Source organism: Scyliorhinus torazame, chromosome 10, assembly GCF_047496885.1.
Source record: "Scyliorhinus torazame isolate Kashiwa2021f chromosome 10, sScyTor2.1, whole genome shotgun sequence".
Lineage (NCBI taxonomy): Eukaryota > Metazoa > Chordata > Chondrichthyes > Carcharhiniformes > Scyliorhinidae > Scyliorhinus > Scyliorhinus torazame.
The window spans coordinates 232,277,533-232,304,652 of NC_092716.1; the positions used below are offsets into that span (position 1 = coordinate 232,277,533).

Below are 27,120 nucleotides of genomic sequence, written 5' to 3' on the forward strand. Positions count from 1 at the left end.
GGGATCGAACACGGATCCCCGGCAGCAGTCAGGGTGCCACTGTGCTGCACCTGTCTGTATTGTTTACTGAGTTGCAAATGTGTCCAGATTTGTACCAGAGCTTTCTCCTGGTATCTCCTCCCCCATCTGACTGTTGACAGCATAACCTTGTAGAACTTCATAAACTGGGAAATGCTTGCTCAAGGCTAAATCTGGATGGTGGGAGGCATTCAAATGAAATCTTTAAGTGTGCCACTTCTGAAAAGTTCCAGAAAAATGTAAAATTTAAGGCAAAGGAAGGAATGAAAAGGAAAATGGACAAAACAAGTAGGTCAAAGTCAAAATGGTTGCAAATCAACAGCTGCATTCGGGCTTTGATGGCGGGCTTGATGGGTTTGGCGGTGGACTGGATGCGTTTAATAGGGGCTTGGTGAGTTTGATAAGGGCTGGGTGACTTTGGGGGTGGACTGGATGAATTTGACATGGACTGGATGAGTTTAGTGGCGGACTGGATGCGTTTGGTGACGCATTGGATGAGTTAGGTGACAGATTGGGTAAGTTTGGTATTGGATAGGATGAGTTCAATACGGACTGGATGAGTTTGGTGGTGAACTGGCAGATTTTGGTGGTGGACTGCATGAGTTTGGTAGGGGACTGGATGAATTTGGTACGGGACTGGATGACTTTGGTAGTGGACTGGAGAAGTTTGGTAGGGAACTGGATGAGTTTGGTAGGGAACTGGATGAGTTTGGTAGGGGACTGGATGATTTTGGTAGGGGACTGGATGAGTTTGTCAGGGGACTGGATGAGTTTGGTCGGGGACTGGATGATTTTGGTAGGGGACTGGATGTGTTTGGTAGGGGACTGGATCAGTTTGCTAGGGGACTGGATCAGTTTGGTAGGGGACTGGATGAGTTTGGTAGCGGACTGGATGAGTTTGGTAGGCGACTAGATGCGTTTGGTAGCAGACTGGATGAGTTTGGTAGGGGACTGGATGACTTTCATGGTGGACTGGATGAGTTTGATATGGACTGGATGAGTTGGTGGTGGACTGGATGAGTTTAGTAGTGGACTAGATGCATTTGCTTGGGGACTGGATGAGGTTGGTAGGGGACTGGATGGGTTTCGAGGGGGACTGGATGAGTTTCGTAGGGGACTGGATGATTTTGGTCGGGGACTGGATGATTTTGGTAGGGGACTGGATGAGTTTGGCAGGGGACTGGATGAGTTTGGTAAGGGGACTGGATGAGTTTGGTAGCGGACTGGATGATTATGATAGGGGACTGAATGAGTTTGGTAGGGGACTGGATGAGTTTGTTAGGGGACTGGATGAGGTTGCTAGGGGACTGGATGAGTTTGGTAGGGGACTGGATGAGTTTGGTAGGGGACTGGATGAGTTTGCTAGGGGACTGGATGGGATTGTTAGGGGACTGGATGAGGTTGCTAGGGGACTGGATGAGTTTGGTAGGGGACTGGATGAGTTTGGTAGGGGACTGGATGAGTTTGCTAGGGGACTGGATGGGTTTGTTAGGGGACTGGATGAGGTTGGTAGGGGACTGGATGAGTTTCGTCGGGGACTGGATGAGTTTGGTATCGGACTGGATGAGTTTGGTAGGGGACTGGATGAGTTTGGTAGGGGACTGGATGATTTTGGTAGGGGACTGGATGAGTTTGGTAGGGGACTGGATGAGTGGTAGGGGACTGGATGATTTTGGTAGGGGACTGGATGAGTTTGGTAGGGGACTGGATGAGTTTGGTATCAGACTGGATGAGTTTGGTAGGGGACTGGATGAGTTTGGTAGCGGACTGGATGATTTTGATAGGGGACTGGATGATTTTGTTAGGGGACTGGATGAGGTTGCTAGGGGACTGGATGAGTTTGGTAGGGGACTGGATGATTTTGGTCGGGGACTGGATGAGTTTGGTAGGGGACTGGATGAGTTTGGTCGGGGACTGGATGAGTTTGGTAGGGGACTGGATGAGTTTGGTAGGGGACTGGATGATTTTGGTAGGGGACTGGATGACTTTGCTAGGGGACTGGATGAGTTTGGTAGGGGACTGGATGATTTTGGTAGGGGACTGGATGAGTTTGGTAGGGGACTGGATGAGTTTGGTAGGGGACTGGATGAGTTTGGTAGGGGACTGGATGAGTTTGGTAAGGGGACTGGATGAGTTTGGTAGCGGACTGGATGATTTTGATAGGGGACTGAATGAGTTTGGTAGGGGACTGGATGAGTTTGTTAGGGGACTGGATGAGGTTGCTAGGGGACTGGATGAGTTTGGTAGGGGACTGGATGAGTTTGGTAGGGGACTGGATGAGTTTGCTAGGGGACTGGATGGGATTGTTAGGGGACTGGATGAGGTTGCTAGGGGACTGGATGAGTTTGGTAGGGGACTGGATGAGTTTGGTAGGGGACTGGATGAGTTTGCTAGGGGACTGGATGGGTTTGTTAGGGGACTGGATGAGGTTGGTAGGGGACTGGATGAGTTTCGTCGGGGACTGGATGAGTTTGGTATCGGACTGGATGAGTTTGGTAGGGTACTGGATGATTTTGGTAGGGGACTGGATGAGTTTGGTAGGGGACTGGATGAGTTTGGTAGGGGACTGGATGAGTTTGGTAGCGGACTGGATGATATTGATAGGGGACTGGATGAGTTTGGTAGGGGACTGGATGAGTTTGTTAGGGGACTGGATGAGGTTGCTAGGGGACTGGATGAGTTTGGTAGGAGACTGGATGAGTTTGGTAGGGGACTGGATGAGTTTGCTAGGGGACTGGATGAGTTTGTTAGGGGACTGGATGAGGTTGCTAGGGGACTGGATGAGTTTGGTAGGGGACTGGATGAGTTTGGTAGCGGACTGGACGATTTTGATAGGAGACTGGATGATTTTGATAGGGGACTGGATGATTTTGTTAGGGGACTGGATGAGTTTGGTCGCGGATTGGATGAGTTTGGAAGCGGACACGATGAGTTTGGTAGGGGACTGGATGAGTTTGGTAGCGGATTGGATGAGTTTGGTCGGGGGCTGGATGATTTTGGTAGGGGACTGGATGAGTTTGGTAGCCGACTGGATGAGTTTGGTAGGGGACTGGATGAGTTTGGTAGCGGACTGGATGTGTTTGGTAGGGGACTGGATGAGTTTGCTAGCGGACTGGATGAGTTTGGTAGGGGACTGGATGCGTTTCGTAGCAGAGTGGATGAGTTTAATGGTGGACTGGATGAGTTTGGAAGGGGACTCGATGAGTTTGCTCGGGGACTGGATGAATTTGGTAGGGGACTGGATGAGTTTGGAAGGGGACTCGATGAGTTTGCTCGGGGACTGGATGAGTTTGGTAGCGGATTGGATGAGTTTGGTCGGGGGCTGGATGATTTTGGTAGGGGACTGGATGAGTTTGGTAGCCGACTGGATGAGTTTGGTAGGGGACTGGATGAGTTTGGTAGCGGACTGGATGTGTTTGGTAGGGGACTGGATGAGTTTGCTAGCGGACTGGATGAGTTTGGTAGGGGACTGGATGCGTTTCGTAGCAGAGTGGATGAGTTTAATGGTGGACTGGATGAGTTTGGAAGGGGACTCGATGAGTTTGCTCGGGGACTGGATGAATTTGGTAGGGGACTGGATGAGTTTGGAAGGGGACTCGATGAGTTTGCTCGGGGACTGGATGAGTTTGGTAGGGGACTGGATGAGTTTGGTAGGGGACTGGATGAGTTTGGAAGGGGACTCGATGAGTTTGGTAGGGGACCGAATGAGTTTGGTAGGGGACTGGATGAGTTTCATGGTGGACTGGATGAGTTTGGTAGCGGACTGGATGAGTTTGGTAGGGGACTGGTTGAGTTTGCTAGCGGACAGGATGAGTTTGGTAGGAGACTGGATGCATTTCGTAGCAGAGTGGATGAGTTTAATGGTGGACTGGATGAGTTAGGTAGGGGACTGGATGAGTTTGGAAGGGGACTCGATGAGTTTGGTAGGGGACTGGATGAGTTTGGTATCAGACTGGATGAGTTTGGTAGGGGACTGGATGAGTTTGGTAGGGGACTGGATGATTTTGGTAGGGGACTGGATGAGTTTGGTAGGGGACTGGATGAGTGGTAGGGGACTGGATGATTTTGGTAGGGGACTGGATGAGTTTGGTAGGGGACTGGATGAGTTTGGTATCAGACTGGATGAGTTTGGTAGGGGACTGGATGAGTTTGGTAGCGGACTGAATGATTTTGATAGGGGACTGGATGATTTTGTTAGGGGCCTGGATGATTTTGGTCGGGGACTGGATGAGTTTGGTAGGGGACTGAATGATTTTGGTCGGGGACTGGATGAGTTTGGTAGGGGACTGGATGAGGTTGCTAGGGGACTGGATGAGTTTGGTAGGGGACTGGATGACTTTGCTAGGGGACTGGATGAGTTTGGTAGGGGACTGGATGATTTTGGTAGGGGACTGGATGAGTTTGGTAGGGGACTGGATGAGTTTGGTAGGGGACTGGATGAGTTTGGTAAGGGGACTGGATGAGTTTGGTAGCGGACTGGATGATTTTGATAGGGGACTGAATGAGTTTGGTAGGGGACTGGATGAGTTTGTTAGGGGACTGGATGAGGTTGCTAGGGGACTGGATGAGTTTGGTAGGGGACTGGATGAGTTTGGTAGGGGACTGGATGAGTTTGCTAGGGGACTGGATGGGTTTGTTAGGTGACTGGATGAGGTTGCTAGGGGACTGGATGAGTTTGGTAGGGGACTGGATGAGTTTGGTAGGGGACTGGATGAGTTTGGTAGGGGACTGGATGAGTTTGCTAGGGGACTGGTTGGGTTTGTTAGGGGACTGGATGAGGTTGCTAGGGGACTGGATGAGTTTGGTAGGGGACTGGATGAGTTTGGTAGGGGACTGGATGAGTTTGGAAGCGGACTCGATGAGTTTGGTAGGGGACTGGATGAGTTTGGTAGTGGATTGGATGAGGTTGCTAGGGGACTGGATGAGTTTGGTAGGGGACTGGATGAGTTTGGTAGGGGACTGGATGAGTTTGCTAGGGGACCGGATGAGTTTGCTAGGGGACTGGATGAGTTTGGTAGGGGACTGGATGAGTTTGGTAGGGGACTGGATGAGTTTGGTAGTGGACTGGATGACTTTGCTAGGGGACTGGATGAGTTTGGTAGCGGACTGGATGAGTTTGGTAGGGGACTGGATGCGTTTCGTAGCAGAGTGGATGATTTTGGCAGGGGACTGGATGAGTTTGGTAGCGGACTGGATGTGTTTGGTAGGGGACTGGATGATTTTGGTAGGGTACTGGATGATTTTGGTAGGGGACTGGATGAGTTTGGTAGGGGACTGGATGAGTTTGGTAGGGGACTGGATGAGTTTGGTAGCGGACTGGATGATATTGATAGGGGACTGGATGAGTTTGGTAGGGGACTGGATGAGTTTGTTAGGGGACTGGATGAGGTTGCTAGGGGACTGGATGAGTTTGGTAGAAGACTGGATGAGTTTGGTAGGGGACTGGATGAGTTTGCTAGGGGACTGGATGAGTTTGTTAGGGGACTGGATGAGGTTGCTAGGGGACTGGATGAGTTTGGTAGGGGACTGGATGAGTTTGGTAGCGGACTGGACGATTTTGATAGGAGACTGGACGATTTTGATAGGGGACTGGATGATTTTGTTAGGGGACTGGATGAGTTTGGTCGCGGATTGGATGAGTTTGGAAGCGGACACGATGAGTTTGGTAGGGGACTGGATGAGTTTGGTAGCGGATTGGATGAGTTTGGTCGGGGGCTGGATGATTTTGGTAGGGGACTGGATGAGTTTGGTAGCCGACTGGATGAGTTTGGTAGGGGACTGGATGAGTTTGGTAGCGGACTGGATGTGTTTGGTAGGGGACTGGATGAGTTTGCTAGCGGACTGGATGAGTTTGGTAGGGGACTGGATGAATTTGGTAGGGGACTGGATGAGTTTGGAAGGGGACTCGATGAGTTTGCTCGGGGACTGGATGAGTTTGCTAGCGGATTGGATGAGTTTGGTCGGGGGCTGGATGATTTTGGTAGGGGACTGGATGAGTTTGGTAGCCGACTGGATGAGTTTGGTAGGGGACTGGATGAGTTTGGTAGCGGACTGGATGTGTTTGGTAGGGGACTGGATGAGTTTGCTAGCGGACTGGATGAGTTTGGTAGGGGACTGGATGCATTTCGTAGCAGAGTGGATGAGTTTAATGGTGGGCTGGATGAGTTTGGAAGGGGACTCGATGAGTTTGCTCGGGGACTGGATGAATTTGGTAGGGGACTGGATGAGTTTGGAAGGGGACTCGATGAGTTTGCTCGGGGACTGGATGAGTTTGGTAGGGGACTGGATGAGTTTGGTAGGGGACTGGATGAGTTTGGAAGGGGACTCGATGAGTTTGGTAGGGGACCGAATGAGTTTGGTAGGGGACTGGATGAGTTTCATGGTGGACTGGATGAGTTTGGTAGCGGACTGGATGAGTTTGGTAGGGGACTGGATGAGTTTGCTAGCGGACTGGATGAGTTTGGTAGGAGACTGGATGCATTTCGTAGCAGAGTGGATGAGTTTAATGGTGGACTGGATGAGTTAGGTAGGGGACTGGATGAGTTTGGAAGGGGACTCGATGAGTTTGGTAGGGGACTGGATGAGTTTGGTATCAGACTGGATGTGTTTGGTAGGGGACTGGATGAGTTTGGTAGGGGACTGGATGATTTTGGTAGGGGACTGGATGAGTTTGGTAGGGGACTGGATGAGTGGTAGGGGACTGGATGATTTTGGTAGGGGACTGGATGAGTTTGGTAGGGGACTGGATGAGTTTGGTATCAGACTGGATGAGTTTGGTAGGGGACTGGATGAGCTTGGTAGCGGACTGGATGATTTTGATAGGGGACTGGATGATTTTGTTAGGGGCCTGGATGATTTTGGTCGGGGACTGGATGAGTTTGGTAGGGGACTGGATGATTTTGGTCGGGGACTGGATGAGTTTGGTAGGGGACTGGATGAGTTTGGTCGGGGACTGGATGAGTTTGGTAGGGGACTGGATGAGTTTGGTAGGGGACTGGATGATTTTGGTAGGGGACTGGATGACTTTGCTAGGGGACTGGATGAGTTTGGTAGGGGACTGGATGATTTTGGTAGGGGACTGGATGAGTTTGGTAGGGGACTGGATGAGTTTGGTAGGGGACTGGATGAGTTTGGTAAGGGGACTGGATGAGTTTGGTAGCGGACTGGATGATTTTGATAGGGGACTGAATGAGTTTGGTAGGGGACTGGATGAGTTTGTTAGGGGACTGGATGAGGTTGCTAGGGGACTGGATGAGTTTGGTAGGGGACTGGATGAACAAAGAACAAAGAACAAAGAACAAAGAACAAAGAAATGTACAGCACAGGAACAGGCCCTTCGGCCCTCCAAGCCTGTGCCGACCATACTGCCCGACTAAACTACAATCTTCTACACTTCCTGGGTCCGTATCCTTCTATTCCCATCCTATTCATATATTTGTCAAGATGCCCCTTAAATGTCCCTATCGTCCCTGCCTCCACTACCTCCTCCGGTAGTGAGTTCCAGGCACCCACTACCCTCTGCGTAAAAAACTTGCCTCGTACATCTACTCTAAACCTTGCCCCTCTCACCTTAAACCTATGCCCCCTAGTAATTGACCCCTCTACCCTGGGGAAAAGCCTCTGACTATCCACTCTGTCTATGCCCCTCATAATTTTGTATACCTCTATCAGGTCGCCCCTCAACCTCCTTCGTTCCAGTGAGAACAAACCGAGTTTATTCAATCGCTCCTCATAGCTTATGCCCTCCATACCAGGCAACATTCTGGTAAATCTCTTCTGCACCCTCTCTAAAGCCTCCACATCCTTCTGGTAGTGTGGCGACCAGAATTGAACACTATACTCCAAGTGTGGCCTAACTAAGGTTCTATACAGCTGCAACATGACTTGCCAATTCTTATACTCAATGCCCCGGCCAATGAAGGCAAGCATGCCGTATGCCTTCTTGACTACCTTCTCCACCTGTGTAGCCCCTTTCAGTGATCTGTGGACCTGTACTCCTAGATCTCTTTGACTTTCAATACTCTTGAGGGTTCTACCATTCACTGTATATTCCCTACCTGCATTAGCCCTTCCAAAATGCATTACCTCACATTTGTCCAGGTTAAACTCCATCTGCCATCTCTCCGCCCAAGTCTCCAGACAATCTAAATCCTGCTGTATCCTCAGACAGTCCTCATCGCTATCCGCAATTCCACCAACCTTTGTGTCGTCTGCAAACTTACTAATCAGACCAGTTACATTTTCCTCCAAATCATTTATATATACTACAAAGAGCAAAGGTCCCAGCACTGATCCCTGTGGAACACCACTGGTCACAGCCCTCCAATTAGAAAAGCATCCCTCCATTGCTACCCTCTGCCTTCTATGGCCTAGCCAGTTCTGTATCCACCTTGCCAGTTCACCCCTGATCCCGTGTGACTTCACCTTTTGTACTAGTCTACCATGAGGGACCTTGTCAAAGGCCTTACTGAAGTCCATATAGACAACATCTACTGCCCTACCTGCATCAATCATCTTAGTGACCTCCTCGAAAAACTCTATCAAGTTAGTGAGACACGACCTCCCCTTCACAAAACCGTGCTGCCTCTCACTAATACGTCCATTTGCTTCCAAATGGGAGTAGATCCTGTCTCGAAGAATTCTCTCCAGTAATTTCCCTACCACTGAAGTAAGGCTCACCGGCCTGTAGTTCCCGGGATTATCCCTGCCACCCTTCTTAAACAGAGGAACAACATTGGCTATTCTCCAGTCCTCCGGGACATCCCCTGAAGACAGCGAGGATCCAAAGATTTCTGTCAAGGCCTCAGCAATTTCCTCTCCAGCCTCCTTCAGTATTCTGGGGTAGATCCCATCCGGCCCTGGGGACTTATCTACCTTAATATTTTTTAAGACACCCAACACCTCGTCTTTTTGGATCACAATGTGACCCAGGCTATCTACACCCCCTTCTCCAGACTCAACATCTACCAATTCCTTCTCTTTGGTGAATACTGATGCAAAGTATTCATTTAGTACCTCGCCCATTTCCTCTGGCTCCACACATAGATTCCCTTGCCTATCCTTCAGTGGGCCAACCCTTTCCCTGGCTACCCTCTTACTTTTTATGTAAGTGTAAAAAGCCTTGGGATTTTCCTTAACCCTATTTGCCAATGCCTTTTCATGACCCCTTCTAGCCCTCCTGACTCCTTGCTTAAGTTCCTTCCTACTTTCTTTATATGCCACACAGGCTTCGTCTGTTCCCAGCCTTTTAGCCCTGACAAATGCCTCCTTTTTCTTTTTGACGAGGCCTACAATATCACTCGTCATCCAAGGTTCCCGAAAATTGCCGTATTTATCTTTCTTCCTCACAGGAACATGCCTGTCCTGTATTCCTTTCAACTGACACTTGAAAGCCTCCCACATGTCAGATGTTGATTTGCCCTCAAACATCCGCCCCCAATCTATGTTCTTCAGTTCCCGCCTAATATTGTTATAATTAGCCTTCCCCCAATTTAGCACATTCATCCTCGGACCACTCTTATCCTTGTCCACCAGTACTTTAAAACTTACTGAATTGTGGTCACTGTTACCGAAATGCTCCCCTACTGAAACATCTACCACCTGGCCGGGCTCATTCCCCAATACCAGGTCCAGTACCGCCCCTTCCCTAGTTGGACTGTTTACATATTGTTTTAAGAAGCCCTCCTGGATGCTCCTTACAAACTCTGCCCCGTCTAAGCCCCTGGCACTAAGTGAGTCCCAGTCAATATTGGGGAAGTTGAAGTCTCCCATCACCACAACCCTGTTGTTTTTACTCTTTTCCAAAATCTGTCTACCTATCTGCTCCTCTATCTCCCGCTGGCTGTTGGGAGGCCTGTAGTATACCCCCAACATTGTGACTGCACCCTTCTTATTCCTGATCTCTACCCATATAGCCTCACTGCCCTCTGAGGTGTCCTCTCGCTGTATAGCTGTGATACTCTCCTGAACAAGTAGCGCAACTCCGCCTCCCCTTTTACATCCCCCTCTATCCCGCCTGAAACATCTAAATCCTGGAACGTTTAGCTGCCAATCCTGCCCTTCCCTCAACCAGGTCTCTGTAATGGCAACAACATCATAGTTCCAAGTAGTAATCCAAGCTCTAAGTTCATCTGCCTTACCCGTAATGCTCCTTGCATTAAAACATATGCACTTCAGGCCACCAGACCCGCTGTGTTCAGCAACTTCTCCCCGTCTGCGCTGCCTCAGAGCCACACTGTCCCTATTCCCTAGTTCTCCCTCAATGCTCTCACCTTCTGACCTATTGCTCCCGTGCCCACCCCCCTGCCATACTAGTTTAAACCCTCCCGTGTGACACTAGCAAACCTCGCGGCCAGGATATTTATGCCTCTCCGGTTTAGATGCAACCCGTCCATCTTATACAGGTCACACCTGCCCCGGAAGAGCTCCCAGTGGTCCAGATAACAGAAACCCTCCCTCCTACACCAGCTGTTTAGCCACGTGTTTGTCTGCTCTATCTTCCTATTTCTAGCCTCACTGGCACGTGGCACAGGGAGTAATCCCGAGATTACAACCCTCGAGGTCCTGTCTTTTAACTTTCTGCCTAGCTCCCTGAACTCCTGCTGCAGGACCTCATGCCCCTTCCTGCCTATGTCGTTAGTACCAATATGTACAACGACCTCTGCCTGTTTGCCCTCCCCCTTCAGGATTCCCTCTACCCGTTCGGAGACATCCTGGACCCTGGCACCAGGGAGGCAACATACCATCCTGGAGTCTCTTTCACGTCCACAGAAGCGCCTATCTGTGCCCCTGACTATAGAGTCCCCTATAACTATTACTCTTCTGCGCTTTGACCCTCCCTTCTGAACATCAGAGCCAGCCGTGGTGCCACTGCTCTGGCTGCTGCTGTTTTCCCCTGATAGGCTATCCCCCCCGACAGTATCCAAAGGGGTATATCTGTTCGAGAGGGGGACAACCACAGGGGATTCCTGCACTGACTGCCTGCCCTTTCTGGTGGTCACCCATTTCTCTGCCTGCACCTTGGGTGTGACCACACTTACATAACTGCTTTGGTAGGGGACTGGATGAGTTTGCTAGGGGACTGGATGGGTTTGTTAGGTGACTGGATGAGGTTGCTAGGGGACTGGATGAGTTTGGTAGGGGACTGGATGAGTTTGGTAGGGGACTGGATGAGTTTGCTAGGGGACTGGTTGGGTTTGTTAGGGGACTGGATGAGGTTGCTAGGGGACTGGATGAGTTTGGTAGGGGACTGGATGAGTTTGGTAGCGGACTGGATGAGTTTGGAAGTGGACTGGATGAGTTTGGTAGGGGACTGGATGAGTTTGGTAGTGGATTGGATGAGGTTGCTAGGGGACTGGATGAGTTTGGTAGGGGACTGGATGAGTTTGGTAGGGGACTGGATGAGTTTGCTAGGGGACCGGATGAGTTTGCTAGGGGACTGGATGAGTTTGGTAGGGGACTGGATGAGTTTGGTAGGGGACTGGATGAGTTTGGTAGTGGACTGGATGACTTTGCTAGGGGACTGGAAGAGTTTGGTAGCGGACTGGATGAGTTTGGCAGGGGACTGGATGCGTTTCGTAGCAGAGTGGATGATTTTGGCAGGGGACTGGATGAGTTTGGTAGCGGACTGGATGTGTTTGGTAGGGGACTGGATGATTTTGGTAGGGGACTGGATGAGTTTGGTAGGGTACTGGATGATTTTGGTAGGGGACTGGATGAGTTTGGTAGGGGACTGGATGAGTTTGGTAGGGGACTGGATGAGTTTGGTAGCGGACTGGATGATATTGATAGGGGACTGGATGAGTTTGGTAGGGGACTGGATGAGTTTGTTAGGGGACTGGATGAGGTTGCTAGGGGACTGGATGAGTTTGGTAGGAGACTGGATGAGTTTGGTAGGGGACTGGATGAGTTTGCTAGGGGACTGGATGAGTTTGTTAGGGGACTGGATGAGGTTGCTAGGGGACTGGATGAGTTTGGTAGGGGACTGGATGAGTTTGGTAGCGGACTGGACGATTTTGATAGGAGACTGGATGATTTTGATCGGGGACTGGATGATTTTGTTAGGGGACTGGATGAGTTTGGTCGCGGATTGGATGAGTTTGGAAGCGGACACGATGAGTTTGGTAGGGGACTGGATGAGTTTGGTAGCGGATTGGATGAGTTTGGTCGGGGGCTGGATGATTTTGGTAGGGGACTGGATGAGTTTGGTAGCCGACTGGATGAGTTTGGTAGGGGACTGGATGAGTTTGGTAGCGGACTGGATGTGTTTGGTAGGGGACTGGATGAGTTTGCTAGCGGACTGGATGAGTTTGGTAGGGGACTGGATGCGTTTCGTAGCAGAGTGGATGAGTTTAATGGTGGACTGGATGAGTTTGGAAGGGGACTCGATGAGTTTGCTCGGGGACTGGATGAATTTGGTAGGGGACTGGATGAGTTTGGAAGGGGACTCGATGAGTTTGCTCGGGGACTGGATGAGTTTGGTAGGGGACTGGATGAGTTTGGTAGGGGACTGGATGAGTTTGGAAGGGGACTCGATGAGTTTGGTAGTGGACTGAATGAGTTTGGTAGGAGACTGGATGAGTTTCATGGTGGACTGGATGAGTTTGGTAGCGGACTGGATGAGTTTGGTAGGGGACTGGATGAGTTTGCTAGCGGACTGGATGAGTTTGGTAGGAGACTGGATGCATTTCGTAGCAGAGTGGATGAGTTTAATGGTGGACTGGATGAGTTAGGTAGGGGACTGGATGAGTTTGGAAGGGGACTCGATGAGTTTGCTGGTGGACTGGATGAGTTTGCCAGGGGACTGGATGAGTTTGGTAGGGGACTGGATGAGGTTGGTAGGGGACTGGATGAGTTTGGTAGGGGACTGGATGAGTTTGGTAGCGGACTGGATAATTTTGATAGGGGACTGGATGATTTTGTTAGGGGACTGGATGATTTTGGTAAGGGACTGGATGAGTTTGGTAGCGGATTGGATGAGTTTGGAGGGGACTCGATGAGTTTGCTTGGGGACTGGATGAGTTTTGTAGGAGACTGGATGAGTTTGCTAGGGGACTGGATGAGTTTGTTAGGGCACTGGTTGAGTTTGCTCGGGGACTGGATGAGTTTGCTAGGGGACTGGATGAGTTTGCTAGGGGACTAGATGAGTTTGGAAGGGGACTGGATGAGTTTGGTAGGGTATGGATGACTTTGATAGGCGACTGGATAGGTTTGGTAGCGGACTGGATGAGTTTGGTAGGGGACTGGATGAGTTTGGTAGGGGACTGGATGAGTTTGGTAGGGGACTGGATGAGTTTGGTAGTGGACTGGATGAGTTTGGTAGGGTACTGGATGATTTTGGTAGGGGACTGGATGAGTTTGGTAGGGGACTGGATGAGTTTGGTAGGGGACTGGATGACTTTGCTAGGGGACTGGATGAGTTTGGTATCGGACTGCATGAGTTTGTTAGGGGACTGGATGCGTTTTGTAGCAGAGTGGATGAGTTTAATGGTGGACTGGATGAGTTTGGTAGGGGACTGGATGAGTTTGGAAGGGGACTCGATGAGTTTGCTCGGGGAATGGATGAGTTTGGTAGGGGACTGGATGAGTTTGGTAGGGGACTGGATGAGTTTGGTAGGGGACTAGATGAGTTTGCTAGGGGACTAGATGAGTTTGGTAGGGGACTGGATGAGTTTGGTAGGGGACTGGATGAGTTTGGTAGGGGACTGGATGAGTTTGGTAAGGGGACTGGATGAGTTTGGTAGCGGACTGGATGATTTTGATAGGGGACTGAATGAGTTTGGTAGGGGACTGGATGAGTTTGTTAGGGGACTGGATGAGGTTGCTAGGGGACTGGATGAGTTTGGTAGGGGACTGGATGAGTTTGGTAGGGGACTGGATGAGTTTGCTAGGGGACTGGATGGGTTTGTTAGGTGACTGGATGAGGTTGCTAGGGGACTGGTTGGGTTTGTTAGGTGACTGGATGAGGTTGCTAGGGGACTGGATGAGTTTGCTAGGGGACTGGTTGGGTTTGTTAGGGGACTGGATGAGGTTGCTAGGGGACTGGATGAGTTTGGTAGGGGACTGGATGAGTTTGGTAGCGGACTGGATGAGTTTGGAAGCGGACTGGATGAGTTTGGTAGGGGACTGGATGAGTTTGGTAGTGGATTGGATGAGGTTGCTAGGGGACTGGATGAGTTTGGTAGGGGACTGGATGAGTTTGGTAGGGGACTGGATGAGTTTGCTAGGGGACCGGATGAGTTTGCTAGGGGACTGGATGAGTTTGGTAGGGGACTGGATGAGTTTGGTAGGGGACTGGATGAGTTTGGTAGTGGACTGGATGACTTTGCTAGGGGACTGGAAGAGTTTGGTAGCGGACTGGATGAGTTTGGCAGGGGACTGGATGCGTTTCGTAGCAGAGTGGATGATTTTGGCAGGGGACTGGATGAGTTTGGTAGCAGACTGGATGTGTTTGGTAGGGGACTGGATGATTTTGGTAGGGGACTGGATGAGTTTGGTAGGGTACTGGATGATTTTGGTAGGGGACTGGATGAGTTTGGTAGGGGACTGGATGAGTTTGGTAGGGGACTGGATGAGTTTGGTAGCGGACTGGATGATATTGATAGGGGACTGGATGAGTTTGGTAGGGGACTGGATGAGTTTGTTAGGGGACTGGATGAGGTTGCTAGGGGACTGGATGAGTTTGGTAGGAGACTGGATGAGTTTGGTAGGGGACTGGATGAGTTTGCTAGGGGACTGGATGAGTTTGTTAGGGGACTGGATGAGGTTGCTAGGGGACTGGATGAGTTTGGTAGGGGACTGGATGAGTTTGGTAGCGGACTGGACGATTTTGATAGGAGACTGGATGATTTTGATAGGGGACTGGATGATTTTGTTAGGGGACTGGATGAGTTTGGTCGCGGATTGGATGAGTTTGGAAGCGGACACGATGAGTTTGGTAGGGGACTGGATGAGTTTGGTAGCGGATTGGATGAGTTTGGTCGGGGGCTGGATGATTTTGGTAGGGGACTGGATGAGTTTGGTAGCCGACTGGATGAGTTTGGTAGGGGACTGGATGAGTTTGGTAGCGGACTGGATGTGTTTGGTAGGGGACTGGATGAGTTTGCTAGCGGACTGGATGAGTTTGGTAGGGGACTGGATGCGTTTCGTAGCAGAGTGGATGAGTTTAATGGTGGACTGGATGAGTTTGGAAGGGGACTCGATGAGTTTGCTCGGGGACTGGATGAATTTGGTAGGGGACTGGATGAGTTTGGAAGGGGACTCGATGAGTTTGCTCGGGGACTGGATGAGTTTGGTAGGGGACTGGATGAGTTTGGTAGGGGACTGGATGAGTTTGGAAGGGGACTCGATGAGTTTGGTAGTGGACTGAATGAGTTTGGTAGGAGACTGGATGAGTTTCATGGTGGACTGGATGAGTTTGGTAGCGGACTGGATGAGTTTGGTAGGGGACTGGATGAGTTTGCTAGCGGACTGGATGAGTTTGGTAGGAGACTGGATGCATTTCGTAGCAGAGTGGATGAGTTTAATGGTGGACTGGATGAGTTAGGTAGGGGACTGGATGAGTTTGGAAGGGGACTCGATGAGTTTGCTGGTGGACTGGATGAGTTTGCCAGGGGACTGGATGAGTTTGGTAGGGGACTGGATGAGGTTGGTAGGGGACTGGATGAGTTTGGTAGGGGACTGGATGAGTTTGGTAGCGGACTGGATAATTTTGATAGGGGACTGGATGATTTTGTTAGGGGACTGGATGATTTTGGTAAGGGACTAGATGAGTTTGGTAGCGGATTGGATGAGTTTGGAGGGGACTCGATGAGTTTGCTTGGGGACTGGATGAGTTTTGTAGGAGACTGGATGAGTTTGCTAGGGGACTGGATGAGTTTGTTAGGGCACTGGTTGAGTTTGCTCGGGGACTGGATGAGTTTGCTAGGGGACTGGATGAGTTTGCTAGGGGACTAGATGAGTTTGGAAGGGGACTGGATGAGTTTGGTAGGGTATGGATGACTTTGATAGGCGACTGGATAGGTTTGGTAGCGGACTGGATGAGTTTGGTAGGGGACTGGATGAGTTTGGTAGGGGACTGGATGAGTTTGGTAGGGGACTGGATGAGTTTGGTAGTGGACTGGATGAGTTTGGTAGGGTACTGGATGATTTTGGTAGGGGACTGGATGAGTTTGGTAGGGGACTGGATGAGTTTGGTAGGGGACTGGATGACTTTGCTAGGGGACTGGATGAGTTTGGTATCGGACTGCATGAGTTTGTTAGGGGACTGGATGCGTTTTGTAGCAGAGTGGATGAGTTTAATGGTGGACTGGATGAGTTTGGTAGGGGACTGGATGAGTTTGGAAGGGGACTCGATGAGTTTGCTCGGGGAATGGATGAGTTTGGTAGGGGACTGGATGAGTTTGGTAGGGGACTGGATGAGTTTGGTAGGGGACTAGATGAGTTTGCTAGGGGACTAGATGAGTTTGGTAGGGGACTGGATGAGTTTGGTAGGGGACTGGATGAGTTTGGTAGGGGACTGGATGAGTTTTGTAGGGGATTGGATGAGTGTGGGCGGGGACTGGATGAATTTGGTAGGGGATTGGATGAGTGTGGGCGGGGACTGGATGAATTTGGTAGGGGACTGGATGAGTTTGGTAGGGGACTGGATGTGTTTGCTAGGGGACTGGATGAGTTTGGTAGGGGACTGGATGAGTTTGGTAGGGGATTGGATGAGTGTGGGCGGGGACTGGATACTTTGTGGTGGCCTGGATGAGTTTACTAGGGGACTGGATGAGTTTAGTAGGGGACTGGAATCGTTTAGTCGGGGACTGGATGAGTTTAGTAGGGGACTGAATGAGTTTGTTAAGTGAATGGATGAATTTGGTAGGGGACTGGATGAGATTGGAAGGGGATTGGATGAGTGTGGGCGGGGACTGGATGAATTTGGTGGTGGACTGGATGACTTTGGTAGCAGACAGGATGATTTTGGTAGCGGACTGGTTGAGTTTGATTGGAGGCTACTTGATGTTTCCAATCACTGAAGTATCAGTCTGTTATCAACTTCTTGTGAAGTCAGTACCTTGTCCTGATTGGATTGGTGTTTACCATGCATCACAGTTTGTGTCACAAGGCTTAACGTTTATTAATAAATTGGGCCAATTGCAATACTTGTTACATGGCAGTGATGCAGATTTTCGAGTAGTTTTCTCAAGTTTTCCTCAAACTTGATGAAGTGCTGCATATTATCGAGAACCATTCAAAATCAACCGAATGTGAAAATGTTGGCACATGTTTGTTACCGCTGTATATGTCTCACTTTAGATGTAGCTATACCTCTGGCATGTCAGCCACAGGTCGTCGGCAATTTATACTCCATGTGATTTGTTTTTTGCACAAATTCAACTCCCTTTTCAGTGCTTCTGAACTTGAAGTCAAGAGTTCCTGTCCGAAATGGTTTAAAAAATGTTGCTTTTTAACAACTATTTGCAACAGAAAACTTACTTGACTGTATTAAACGGGACACTTGTTTTCGCTATACCCAGTCAATGGGCACGTTTGTCGGTCACGTCTCGCCGGAGTTGGAACAGGACGCGGCCAGTAGGTCCCGCCAAATGCTTCTTCAAGGATTTCTGGCAGTCCTTACACCTCGCAAGATCTAACGAGCACTTAACTGCTCACTGAACTATGCTGACGCTGGATCTAACCGGCCTCCGGGATCTACCGGCCTCGCCAAGGAGACCATTTAGCACTCGTCCCCACGAATGGGGACCAAGCAGAATGGCACTTGCCATTCCCAGATGATCAGAGGCCCCCAGGTGATTGGTCTTTGGGCAGCATGGTACGTTGGCACTGCAAATGCCACCCGGGCATGATGGCACTGGCAGCCTGGCAATGCCACTTGGGCACCCTGGCAGTGCCACCCATGTGCCAGCATGGCGCTATCCGGGTGCCCCAGTGGCATTGCCAGGCTGGCAGGGGCACTGCCAGGGTGCCAGCTTCGCAGTGTCAAAATGCCCAGGTGGCGTTTTTCCCATGCTGGGGATCAGGCCTGGGGTGCTCTGTCTGTATGAGGGGAGCTTGAGGACTCCCCAACAGGTGAGTTGGGGCATTGGGGGGTTCCGGGGGTCGTGTCCCCGGGTCGAGAAATAAGAGCACCATTTAAAAATGGCACCCCAATCTCTTCCTACACTGACGAGCCAAGATCCTCAGTGAAGGAAATGTGACTGAGTGGGGCCTCAGTGGGGCGTTCCCCACTGAGGCCCAAAGAAATCCCTCCCAGAACAGACGTTTGTTTCATTAGATCTCACCCAATGACTTGATTTGATTGGTGAGGTCAGGAAATTATGAAATCACACTTGCTGCACAATGGAAGAGTCCGGAGATGATAACTTCCAGTATCTGACAGCCTTTCATTAAAGAGGCACCAACTTCACTCTTGGGAAGGAGGAAACAACATCTCAGCGGCAACACATTTCTGTGCTCAATGACCCATCAAGCAATTAATGTCATTGTATCTTAATTTTGTGCTAATGCAAAGAAATAATTTACCAAATACTTTATATTTACCTCATGAATCAGTACCCTGGAGTGTAGCATCCCAGTGCACTCATAATTTGTGCTTGTAGGGTGATGAGGCATTTGCTGAAGTCTCATCAGTCCCTACACACTTATTTTAGAATTTACATTCTGCAAAAATGAAAAGATCCTGAGTATTTTAATTCCCAGGTTTCATTTACATGCTACTGGTTGATTTAACACCAGTTCTGAGTGGGAAGTGATGGAAAATTAATGTAACCCAGATACTGCCCATCGAGAGCAGGCAAATGTGCGGAATAGGCTGTTACGTAGCCCCACATGGGTTCCCGTGATTGGTTATTGACTTTTGCAGGACTCTTCTGGATCCCCAATCCACTTCCTCATATGGTTGGCTTGGCGGAAAATGCATTGCCGTTTTCCACAGAGGCCAGCTCCTCAGTGGCGGGAGGTTAAAGCAGCGGCATGTCAGTTCCCCAGCAGATGCGGGGCGGGTAAGTGACCAGGGTGATTTGAACTGCCCACCACTCAGGTTTCCATTGGGGACAAAGAATTAAAATCACACCCATAAAGACTTGTTAAAAGTTATCAAGAGGTTATAGACACAGCTTACAGTTGGAAGCGAGGTTCTTTCCCTGAAGAAAGAAGTGAGGAAAAGTTCAGAAACCATCTAGTCACACATTCAGCAGAGGCCAAGAATTGTGGCATTCTTCCCACCACCCCTCTATCACAGACAGTTAAGAATCAACGTGTGGCATGTGGAGGGGGGGGGGGGAGCTGAAGAATGGGCGAGGTCTTGTGTTAACTCCGTAAAATACGGATAAGAACGTGCTTCACTAAGAAGCAGTTATATTTGTCTCAAAGAAATTAGTTTTACCATCATTGATTGTTGTTATATTACTGAGTTCAGTAATATGTATCGTTACTAGTTGCTGTATGTTGGCACTGCTGGAGCCAGAAGATCTGATTGTGTGATCCTGAAGAAACCACAAGTCTTCAACTTAAAGCAAACTAATTTATTAAGTAACGATTAATTATCATTGAGTTTGACACTCTCCAGAACTATCACTAGTAATCAAGTAATGAAATATTAATGTATTAACTGATTCAAAACTACACGTGCTAATTATGCTGTGATCTATCTCTCATACACTACTGCTGTCTAGTCACTCCTGGTTTGAAAGAGACCAAGATCCTCTGGGAGCTGATACTTATAATGGGACCTAGTGGTGCCCTCTAGTGGTAGTGTCACAGCTAGATGTTATAATTAACCCTTTAGTTATCTACATGTATACATATCATTACAATTGTAATGTGCAGTTATTGTTCACTCAGATTCCGAACAACATGTTTCTATTTTCCTCCCGTTAAATCACCATTGCTGCCTCCAATTCCATCATTCTCTTTTCTGCTTGGAGGGTGGGACAGAATGCACTCTAACCTCTCCATAACTCTATCTCTATGGCACTATCGTTGGCCAGATAAGATATGCTCAACTGGTTCCAACATTCTCACTTTCTGTGCCCAGACAGAATGATCGGTTACTATGAAGTGCTGTGACCTGCAGGGCCAATGAGAGAGCTGGAAAGCAGTACCCAGTGAATGAAATCGGATTTAAAGTGATGGTCAAGATTGAACTCACGTTATTCAGCTGCTAAGACCCTGTTTTGTGCTATGTAGGGGAACCTCTCTACAGAGCAATGTTATCAATCTGTAATTGTCTTCCAGCCACTCTTAAAATTCTCTTTCCTTTTAGAAAAGTTATATTTCTAGTATTTTTGTAAAGTCTCTTGAGCTGAGGCTCAGAAGCCAGAAGATCCTAGGTTTCAATCTCTCTGTACAGAGTTAATTGTTTTCCACGTGGCAACATTATGGCCACAACCAGCAATCTCTGCGTCCCTGATGTAGGAAGGGCCCATGGTGACTGAGGTCTCTGTTTCTGCTCTGTGGCCCACTTGGAAAGTATGCTTGTTTGTATGTACATTGGGTGAGGTCAGGAATGGGCTTGACTTTAATGTCCCGCATACCCAAATAACAAAGAACAAAGAAAAGTACCGCACAGGAACAGGCCCTTCGGCCCTCCAAGCCTGCGCCAACCATGCTGCTCGTCTAAACTATAATCTTTTACACTTCCGGGGTCCATATCCCTCTATTCCCATCCTATTCACGTATTTGTCAAGATGCTCCTTAAACGTCACCAACGTCCCTGCTTCCACCACCTCCTCCGGCAGCAAGTTCCAGGCACCCACTACCCTCTGTGTAAAAAAACTTGCCTCGTACATCTCCTCTAAACTTTGCCCCTTGCACCTTAAACCTATGCCCCCTAGTAATTGACCCCTCTACCCTAGGGAAAGGTCTCTGACTATCCACTCTGTCTATGCCCCTCATAATTTTGTAAACCTCTATCAGGTCGCCCCTCAACCTCCTTCGTTCCAGTGAGAACAAACCAAGTTTATTCAACCTCTCCTCATAGCTAATGCCCTCTATACCAGGCAACATCCTGGTAAATCTCTTCTGCACCCTCTCGAAAGCCTCCACATCCTTCTGGTAGTATGGTGACCAGAATTGAACACTATACTCCAAGTGTGGCCTAACTAAGTTTCTATACAGCTGCAACATGACGTGCCAATTTTTATACTCAATGCCCCGGCCAATGAAGGCAAGCACGGTAGCATTGTGGATAGCACAATTGCTTCAGAGCTCCAGGGTCCCAGGTTCGATTCCAGCTTGCGTCACTGTCTGTGCAGAGTCTGCACATCCTCCCCGTGTGTGCATGGGTTTCCTCCGGGTGCTCCGGTTTCCTCCCACAGTCCAAAGATGTGCAGGTTAGGTGGATTGGCCATGATAAATTGCCCTAAGTGTCCAAAATTGCCCTTAGTGTTGGGTGGGGTTACTGGGTTATGGGGATAGGGTGGAGGTGTTGACCATGGGTAGGGTGCTCTTTCCAAGAGCCGGTGCAGACTCGATGGGCTGAATGGCCTCCTTCTGCACTGTAAATTCTATGATAATTTATGATGCCGTATGCCTTCTTGACTACCTTCTCCACCTGTGTTGCCCCTTTCAGTGACCTGTGGACCTGTGCACCTAGACCTCTCTGACTGTCAATACTCTTGAGGGTACTACCATTCACTGTATATTCCCTACCTTCCAAAATGTATTACCTCACATTTGTCCAGATTAAACTCTATCTGCCATCTCTCCGCCCAAGTCTCCAAACAATCTAAATCCTGCTGTATCCTCTGACAGTCCTCATCATTATCCGCAGTTCCACCAACCTTTGTGTCGTCCGCAAACTTACTAATCAGACCAGTTACATTTTCCTCCAAATCATTTATATATACTACGAACAGCAAAGGTCCCAGCACTGAACACTGTGGAACACCACTAGTCACAGCCCTCCAATCAGAAAAGCACCCTTCCATTGCTACTCTCTGTCTTCTATGACCGAGACAGTTCTATATCCATCTTGTCAGCTCACCCCTGATCCCATGTGACTTCACCTTTTGTACGGGTCTGCCATGAGGGACCTTGTCAAAGGCCTTACTGAAGTCCATATAGACAACATCCACTGCCCTACCTGCATCAATCATCTCTGTGATCTCCTCGAAAAACTCTGTCAAGTTAGTGAGACATGACCTCCCCTTCACAAAACCGTGCTGCCTCTCGCTAATACGTCCACTTGTTTCCAAATGGGAGTAAATCCTGTCTCGAAGAATTCCCTCCAGTAATTTCCCCACCACTGACGTAAGGCTCACTGGCCTGTAGTTCCCTGGATTATCCTTGCTACACCTCGTCAACAAAGGAACAACATTGGCTATTCTCCAATCCTCCGGCACATCGCCTGAAGACAGTGAGGATCCAAAGATTTCTGTCAAGGTCAACCTGCTGGCACACACCCTGTAAACTCAGAGCTGAAGAACGGGGAATTGGGCAGGCTGCTGCAGGGGACCCAGACCCTGGGAAGGAGAAATGTCTCCTCAGTATTTAACATCTTCAGGAGCAGTAAAGTGTGCACAGTAATCCAAACAAGCAAGATGGCACTTGCTACATTATTTATTTTGTTAGAAGAGCAAACACTCTTCCCTGGAGAGATTGAGAAGTCGTACCAATGATTACATCCAATCAGAAACTCATTTTCATCACTGGGTCGTAGGAATCTTGGTGAAATATAGATTAAATTAATCGGGATAATAATTATGTGAGATTCAGAAAGTGGTCAGCCTTAATAAAAACATAAATGATGCCCTATATAAATGATATTCTGTGTTTATGTATGTGAAAAAGCTATGCATATAAGAAGAATACAGAGTTTAATCCTTTTACCTTTAATTCTCTGCTCCAAATAATAGGTCCAAGTCGTCGGTTTAAGCGAGTGGTGGAAACAATTCAGGTCCAGTTGTTAAGCACACATGACCAGCCTTCCGTGCAACAGTTGTCTGGTAAATATTATGTTTTCTCTCAAAATGAATAATGTGCTAAATAGATGCCATCTTATATGCCTACACTATTTACCTAATAGCATGCAACATGTCAAGCCGTTCCATGTAATTTGGAAAGCTTCCAATTTTAATGTTGCTTCCCACCCTGTTAAACCTGTTTTTAACCTCCTTGTAATAGCAAGGAAATGAAAAGTTTGGTTTTCACCAGAATTTTTTGCTTTGGTTTTCAGAACTCTTCATGATTAGAATATTTTATCTTGTATTGGTTAATCCCCTTTATCTGAAATTGATTTCATCGCTGTCGCATGCCAGTCAGTTCATTCCGAACCCCCAGTTAGAAACTGTGAATTGCAGAGTCCCATCTAGTGAGAGGAAAACGCTTTGCTATGAAGTTGGGTCCTGAAATTTGAGACAGAGGTTTTGTAAACTTCAAACAGATCAAAAGCAATAAAAATCGGATTTGCTCCTGGATTTTCACCTAATACCCATTGTATTAAAGCACGTGGTAAATTATCCTCAGGTTTGAAAGATTGAATGATGGAGCAGATTTCTATGGATGAATTTGTAGAAAGTCTATGAGAAAAGTGAAAAAAACCGAAAGTAGAAACAATCCACAAATCGGGAGAATGAGGAGGGATTTCAGGAATTCCACAAACCCGTGATGACCTGCTCTATTTAAACCATATTCAGCAATTTTTTAATTATGTGGCTATCTCCAATATTGAACCAAGTAGGTTAACAGAAATTGGTTGTCGTGATGACATTCTGAAATAATGTATGTTCTAAAGCACTGATGTTTTTAAATGCTTATGGTGGGATTGTCAAGTGGCCACTTTAAGGAATGATTTTACATGTCAGACAACTGGAACCTTTTGTACACGTTGTTCAAAAAAGCCGGTTTAGCTCAGTTGGCGAGACAGCTGGTTTGTGATGCAGAGCGAGGCCAGCAGTGCAGGTTCGATTCCCATACTGGCTGAGGTTATTCATTAAGGCCCCGTCTTCTCAGCCACCAGTCAGCTCTCCTCCTCAAAGAGCAAAGCAGCCTATGGTCATCTGGGACTGTGGCGACTTTACGTTTTACCTATATGCAATTATATCAGTTTGAACACACTCCTTGGGCACAATTTTACTAAATGGGAACAAAGTCCTAAAGGAAGCGCGTTTAGTCGCGTGTTTCCCACCACTCACAGAGCCGAGAAACACAAGGCTATAAAACATGGCGCGTGTCTGATAAGGGTCCTCAACGGAAAATGTGTGGCCGACGCTGCAGATAGCCCATTTTGCATATTGAGGAGCTCCGCCTCCCAGAACGCATCATGTAGTGAGAGATTGGGATGCCATTTGTAAAAGGTGCTCCGATCTCCAAGGCTCCCGAAGCAACTCCTAGCCCTCCCAGGCTCCAACACATGATGGGCGGATTGCACCCCCCTGTCTCCCACATCCCCTCCAACACCCCTACAGGACACCCCCGCCCGGCCCAATCACACCCACAGTGCCAATCTGGCACCCTGGCAGGTCCCATACCAGCTGGCAGTGCCACCTGGGCACCTTGGCAGTGCCAGGCTGGCACTCAGGTCGCTCTGGCAGGGTGCCAGGCAGTGCTTGGGTGGCACCAGCAGTGCCAGGATTCCCTTCTGACCAAAGGGCATGCACCTGGGGGTCTCCTATCCTTTGGGAGACCCCCACGAGCGCCCTTCCATCTGGTCCCCATTTCTGGAGACCAGCACTGAACAGCACTCACCCACGGTCTTCGAAGCAAAGGAAACTGACCACTCACCTCTGGTAACTCAGGAATGTGCACATTAAAGTGACCCCGCGCACAACAGATGGGATTTACATCACAACAGCTTGCGAGATCGCGTTAGATCTCACGAGGCATTACGAGCTGGGTTGATCCCGGGAGCAGTGTCTCCCAACTTTAATCGGCCACACTGCAAGGCTGATATTGTGTGGGCAGCTCTCCAAACTGGAAATCCAAAAGTTCCCGTTAATCCAGGAGCAAATCATATTTTCCTCTGCTGGGAACTTGGTCAGCCAAGGTCACACTTTGCTTGAGCCTAATTAATCCTTGATGGTTCAAAGCAATTATTCAGTTCAGGTGTCTTCGAAGATGTTTTTCGGCCTCTTTCTGTTTTTTCCTTTCTGTGGAAATCTGTAAGGATTTATTTCCTAATTGTGCATTCTGCTTTGAAAATAAGAAAGAAAAAACTACAAACAAGATTGAATGACTGACAAAGTAATATTGCTTTTTACCATCTGATTTTGTAAAATGTATTTGAGGTTTACTAAATCTTTCCATACAATTCCATTTGGGTGTTCTGAGAAAAACGTTACAGATAGTGTTGGACATTGCTTCTAAATGGAAACTAGAGTCAAACTGTAGCTCATTTGAACGTATCTGCCTCATGCTATGCAAGCTCGATTTCCCTCTGGAATCCTGGGTAACATTAACAGTGTTTCATTGGAATATTCTAATTCCTCCACTGCCGTTGTTTTCCATCCTTGTTTAATGCCGTCCCTATAGCCTCATGACATCTGTGCATGCGACCAGTCTATTCCACATCTTTCAGCTTCTCTCAAAACCCATTTTCACTCCTCATAATTCTCTCCATTTCGGTATTCACTGGAGTTTGTAATCCCATCATCCTTTTTGCAACCACCATCCTCAGGAAGAATGAATAATTTAAATCTAAGAAGATCTACCATTCAACAGATACAGTTCAAATGGGGCCATGTCCGCAAGGAAATATCTTGGGAGGTTTTTTTTTAATTAAAAGAATACCATTTTACTCATGACCTAGTGTGACTTATTTGTCTACATCTTCGTGTCTTGGATTATTGGTTTATGCAGTAAAGAAACATGTACCTTTCTCCTCCTGTAATCCAGCAACTTCTCACTGTATGCAGCTGCTGACTGGCAGACTTTCAAAATGTGGTAAGAACCCCCCCCCCCCCCCCCCCAGCCACCCCGCCAATCACTCTTACCCCATGGAGAGCACCAGTGCGATGACCTTTTAAGTTTTCGGATTGCTTTTTGGTTCACTTTGAATCCACGCTTCTGACCACAGTTTAGTTCCTTCTGTTGCTGATGCTGCATGTTGCAAAATGTTATAATTAGCCCAATCTTATGCAGAAGTCGCTGGGTGACTTTGCCTGTTAGATAGGCTTGTCGTGCATTAAGATGCCTTACTGCTTTTTCTTTTGGCAGTGAATGGCAAGACCGCAGCTTTAATAGTCTTTTGAAGATGAGCCTCAATTACTTGATTATTACTGCCTTTCTTGTCAACCAGCTGCTCACTGATCTAATACGCAGCAATTGCTGTTGCTTTGCTTATATTTCAATGCACATAATGCGAAATGGACAGGAAAACACATCGAACATCTCCCCCACTGAATTGTGCATGATGACACAAAAATTAAAATGCATTTTATATGTACACTTTCTGCTAAAGTGTATCTCACAAAATCCTTCCTTTTTATATTGTATATCTCCTTTTAAATCATTGTTTTTATAAACGATTTATCAACGTTTTTTGCTGTTTTATATTGTATTCAAACATCTGGTTTCCTTGTGAAAATGCCTGTGAAAGTAGCAACGTTTTGCTGAAAGGAGAGACATGTTGCCAAAACTTTTCATCTTCCACTCATCAGGACAAACGCAAGAGTGTCAAATTTCAAACAATCATAACAACTTAGCGGAATTTAGTGCCCCCGTTACTTTCTCCATGGCAACTCCTTAGCCAATCTGAGTTAACTTCTCCATGGCAACTCTTTGGCCAGTCAGAGTAGACTTGTCAACCAATCATAGTATTAATTATTGTGATTATATGAAATTTGGCATTCTATTGTCCTGCCTGTACAAGATGGGCTTCTGCATCATGTCTTCCTTACCAAGTTCTGTATTATCTGTCTTGAAATTGTTTAATTTCTCGAGGACATGAGTAGTGTCAATGTTCAGTGTAATGAACCAGTGGAGTTGTCCCCTGTCTTGTGCATGAATTCCATTAAGGGAACATAGGAATAGGAGTAGGACATTCAGCCCCTCGAGCCTGTATGCCATTCAATGAGATCATGGCTACTGTGTGACCTAACTCCATATATCTGCCTTTGGCCCATATCCCTTAATATCTTTGCTTAACAAAAATCTATC

General features: G+C 48.1%; 1 protein-coding gene across 8 annotated transcripts in view; it reads left to right on the forward strand.

Moving 5' to 3' along the window:
• The window catches only part of LOC140384654 (serine/threonine-protein kinase BRSK2-like), a 1,379,643-nt gene that overhangs the window by 1,270,141 nt on the left and 82,382 nt on the right, over window positions 1–27,120 (forward strand). For all 8 annotated transcript variants that reach the window (XM_072466558.1, XM_072466560.1, XM_072466561.1 and 5 more), the window contains one exon: window positions 22,881–22,970. In XM_072466558.1, the coding sequence (XP_072322659.1) occupies window positions 22,881–22,970 (90 nt within the window). The remainder of the gene's footprint in view (window positions 1–22,880; window positions 22,971–27,120) is intronic.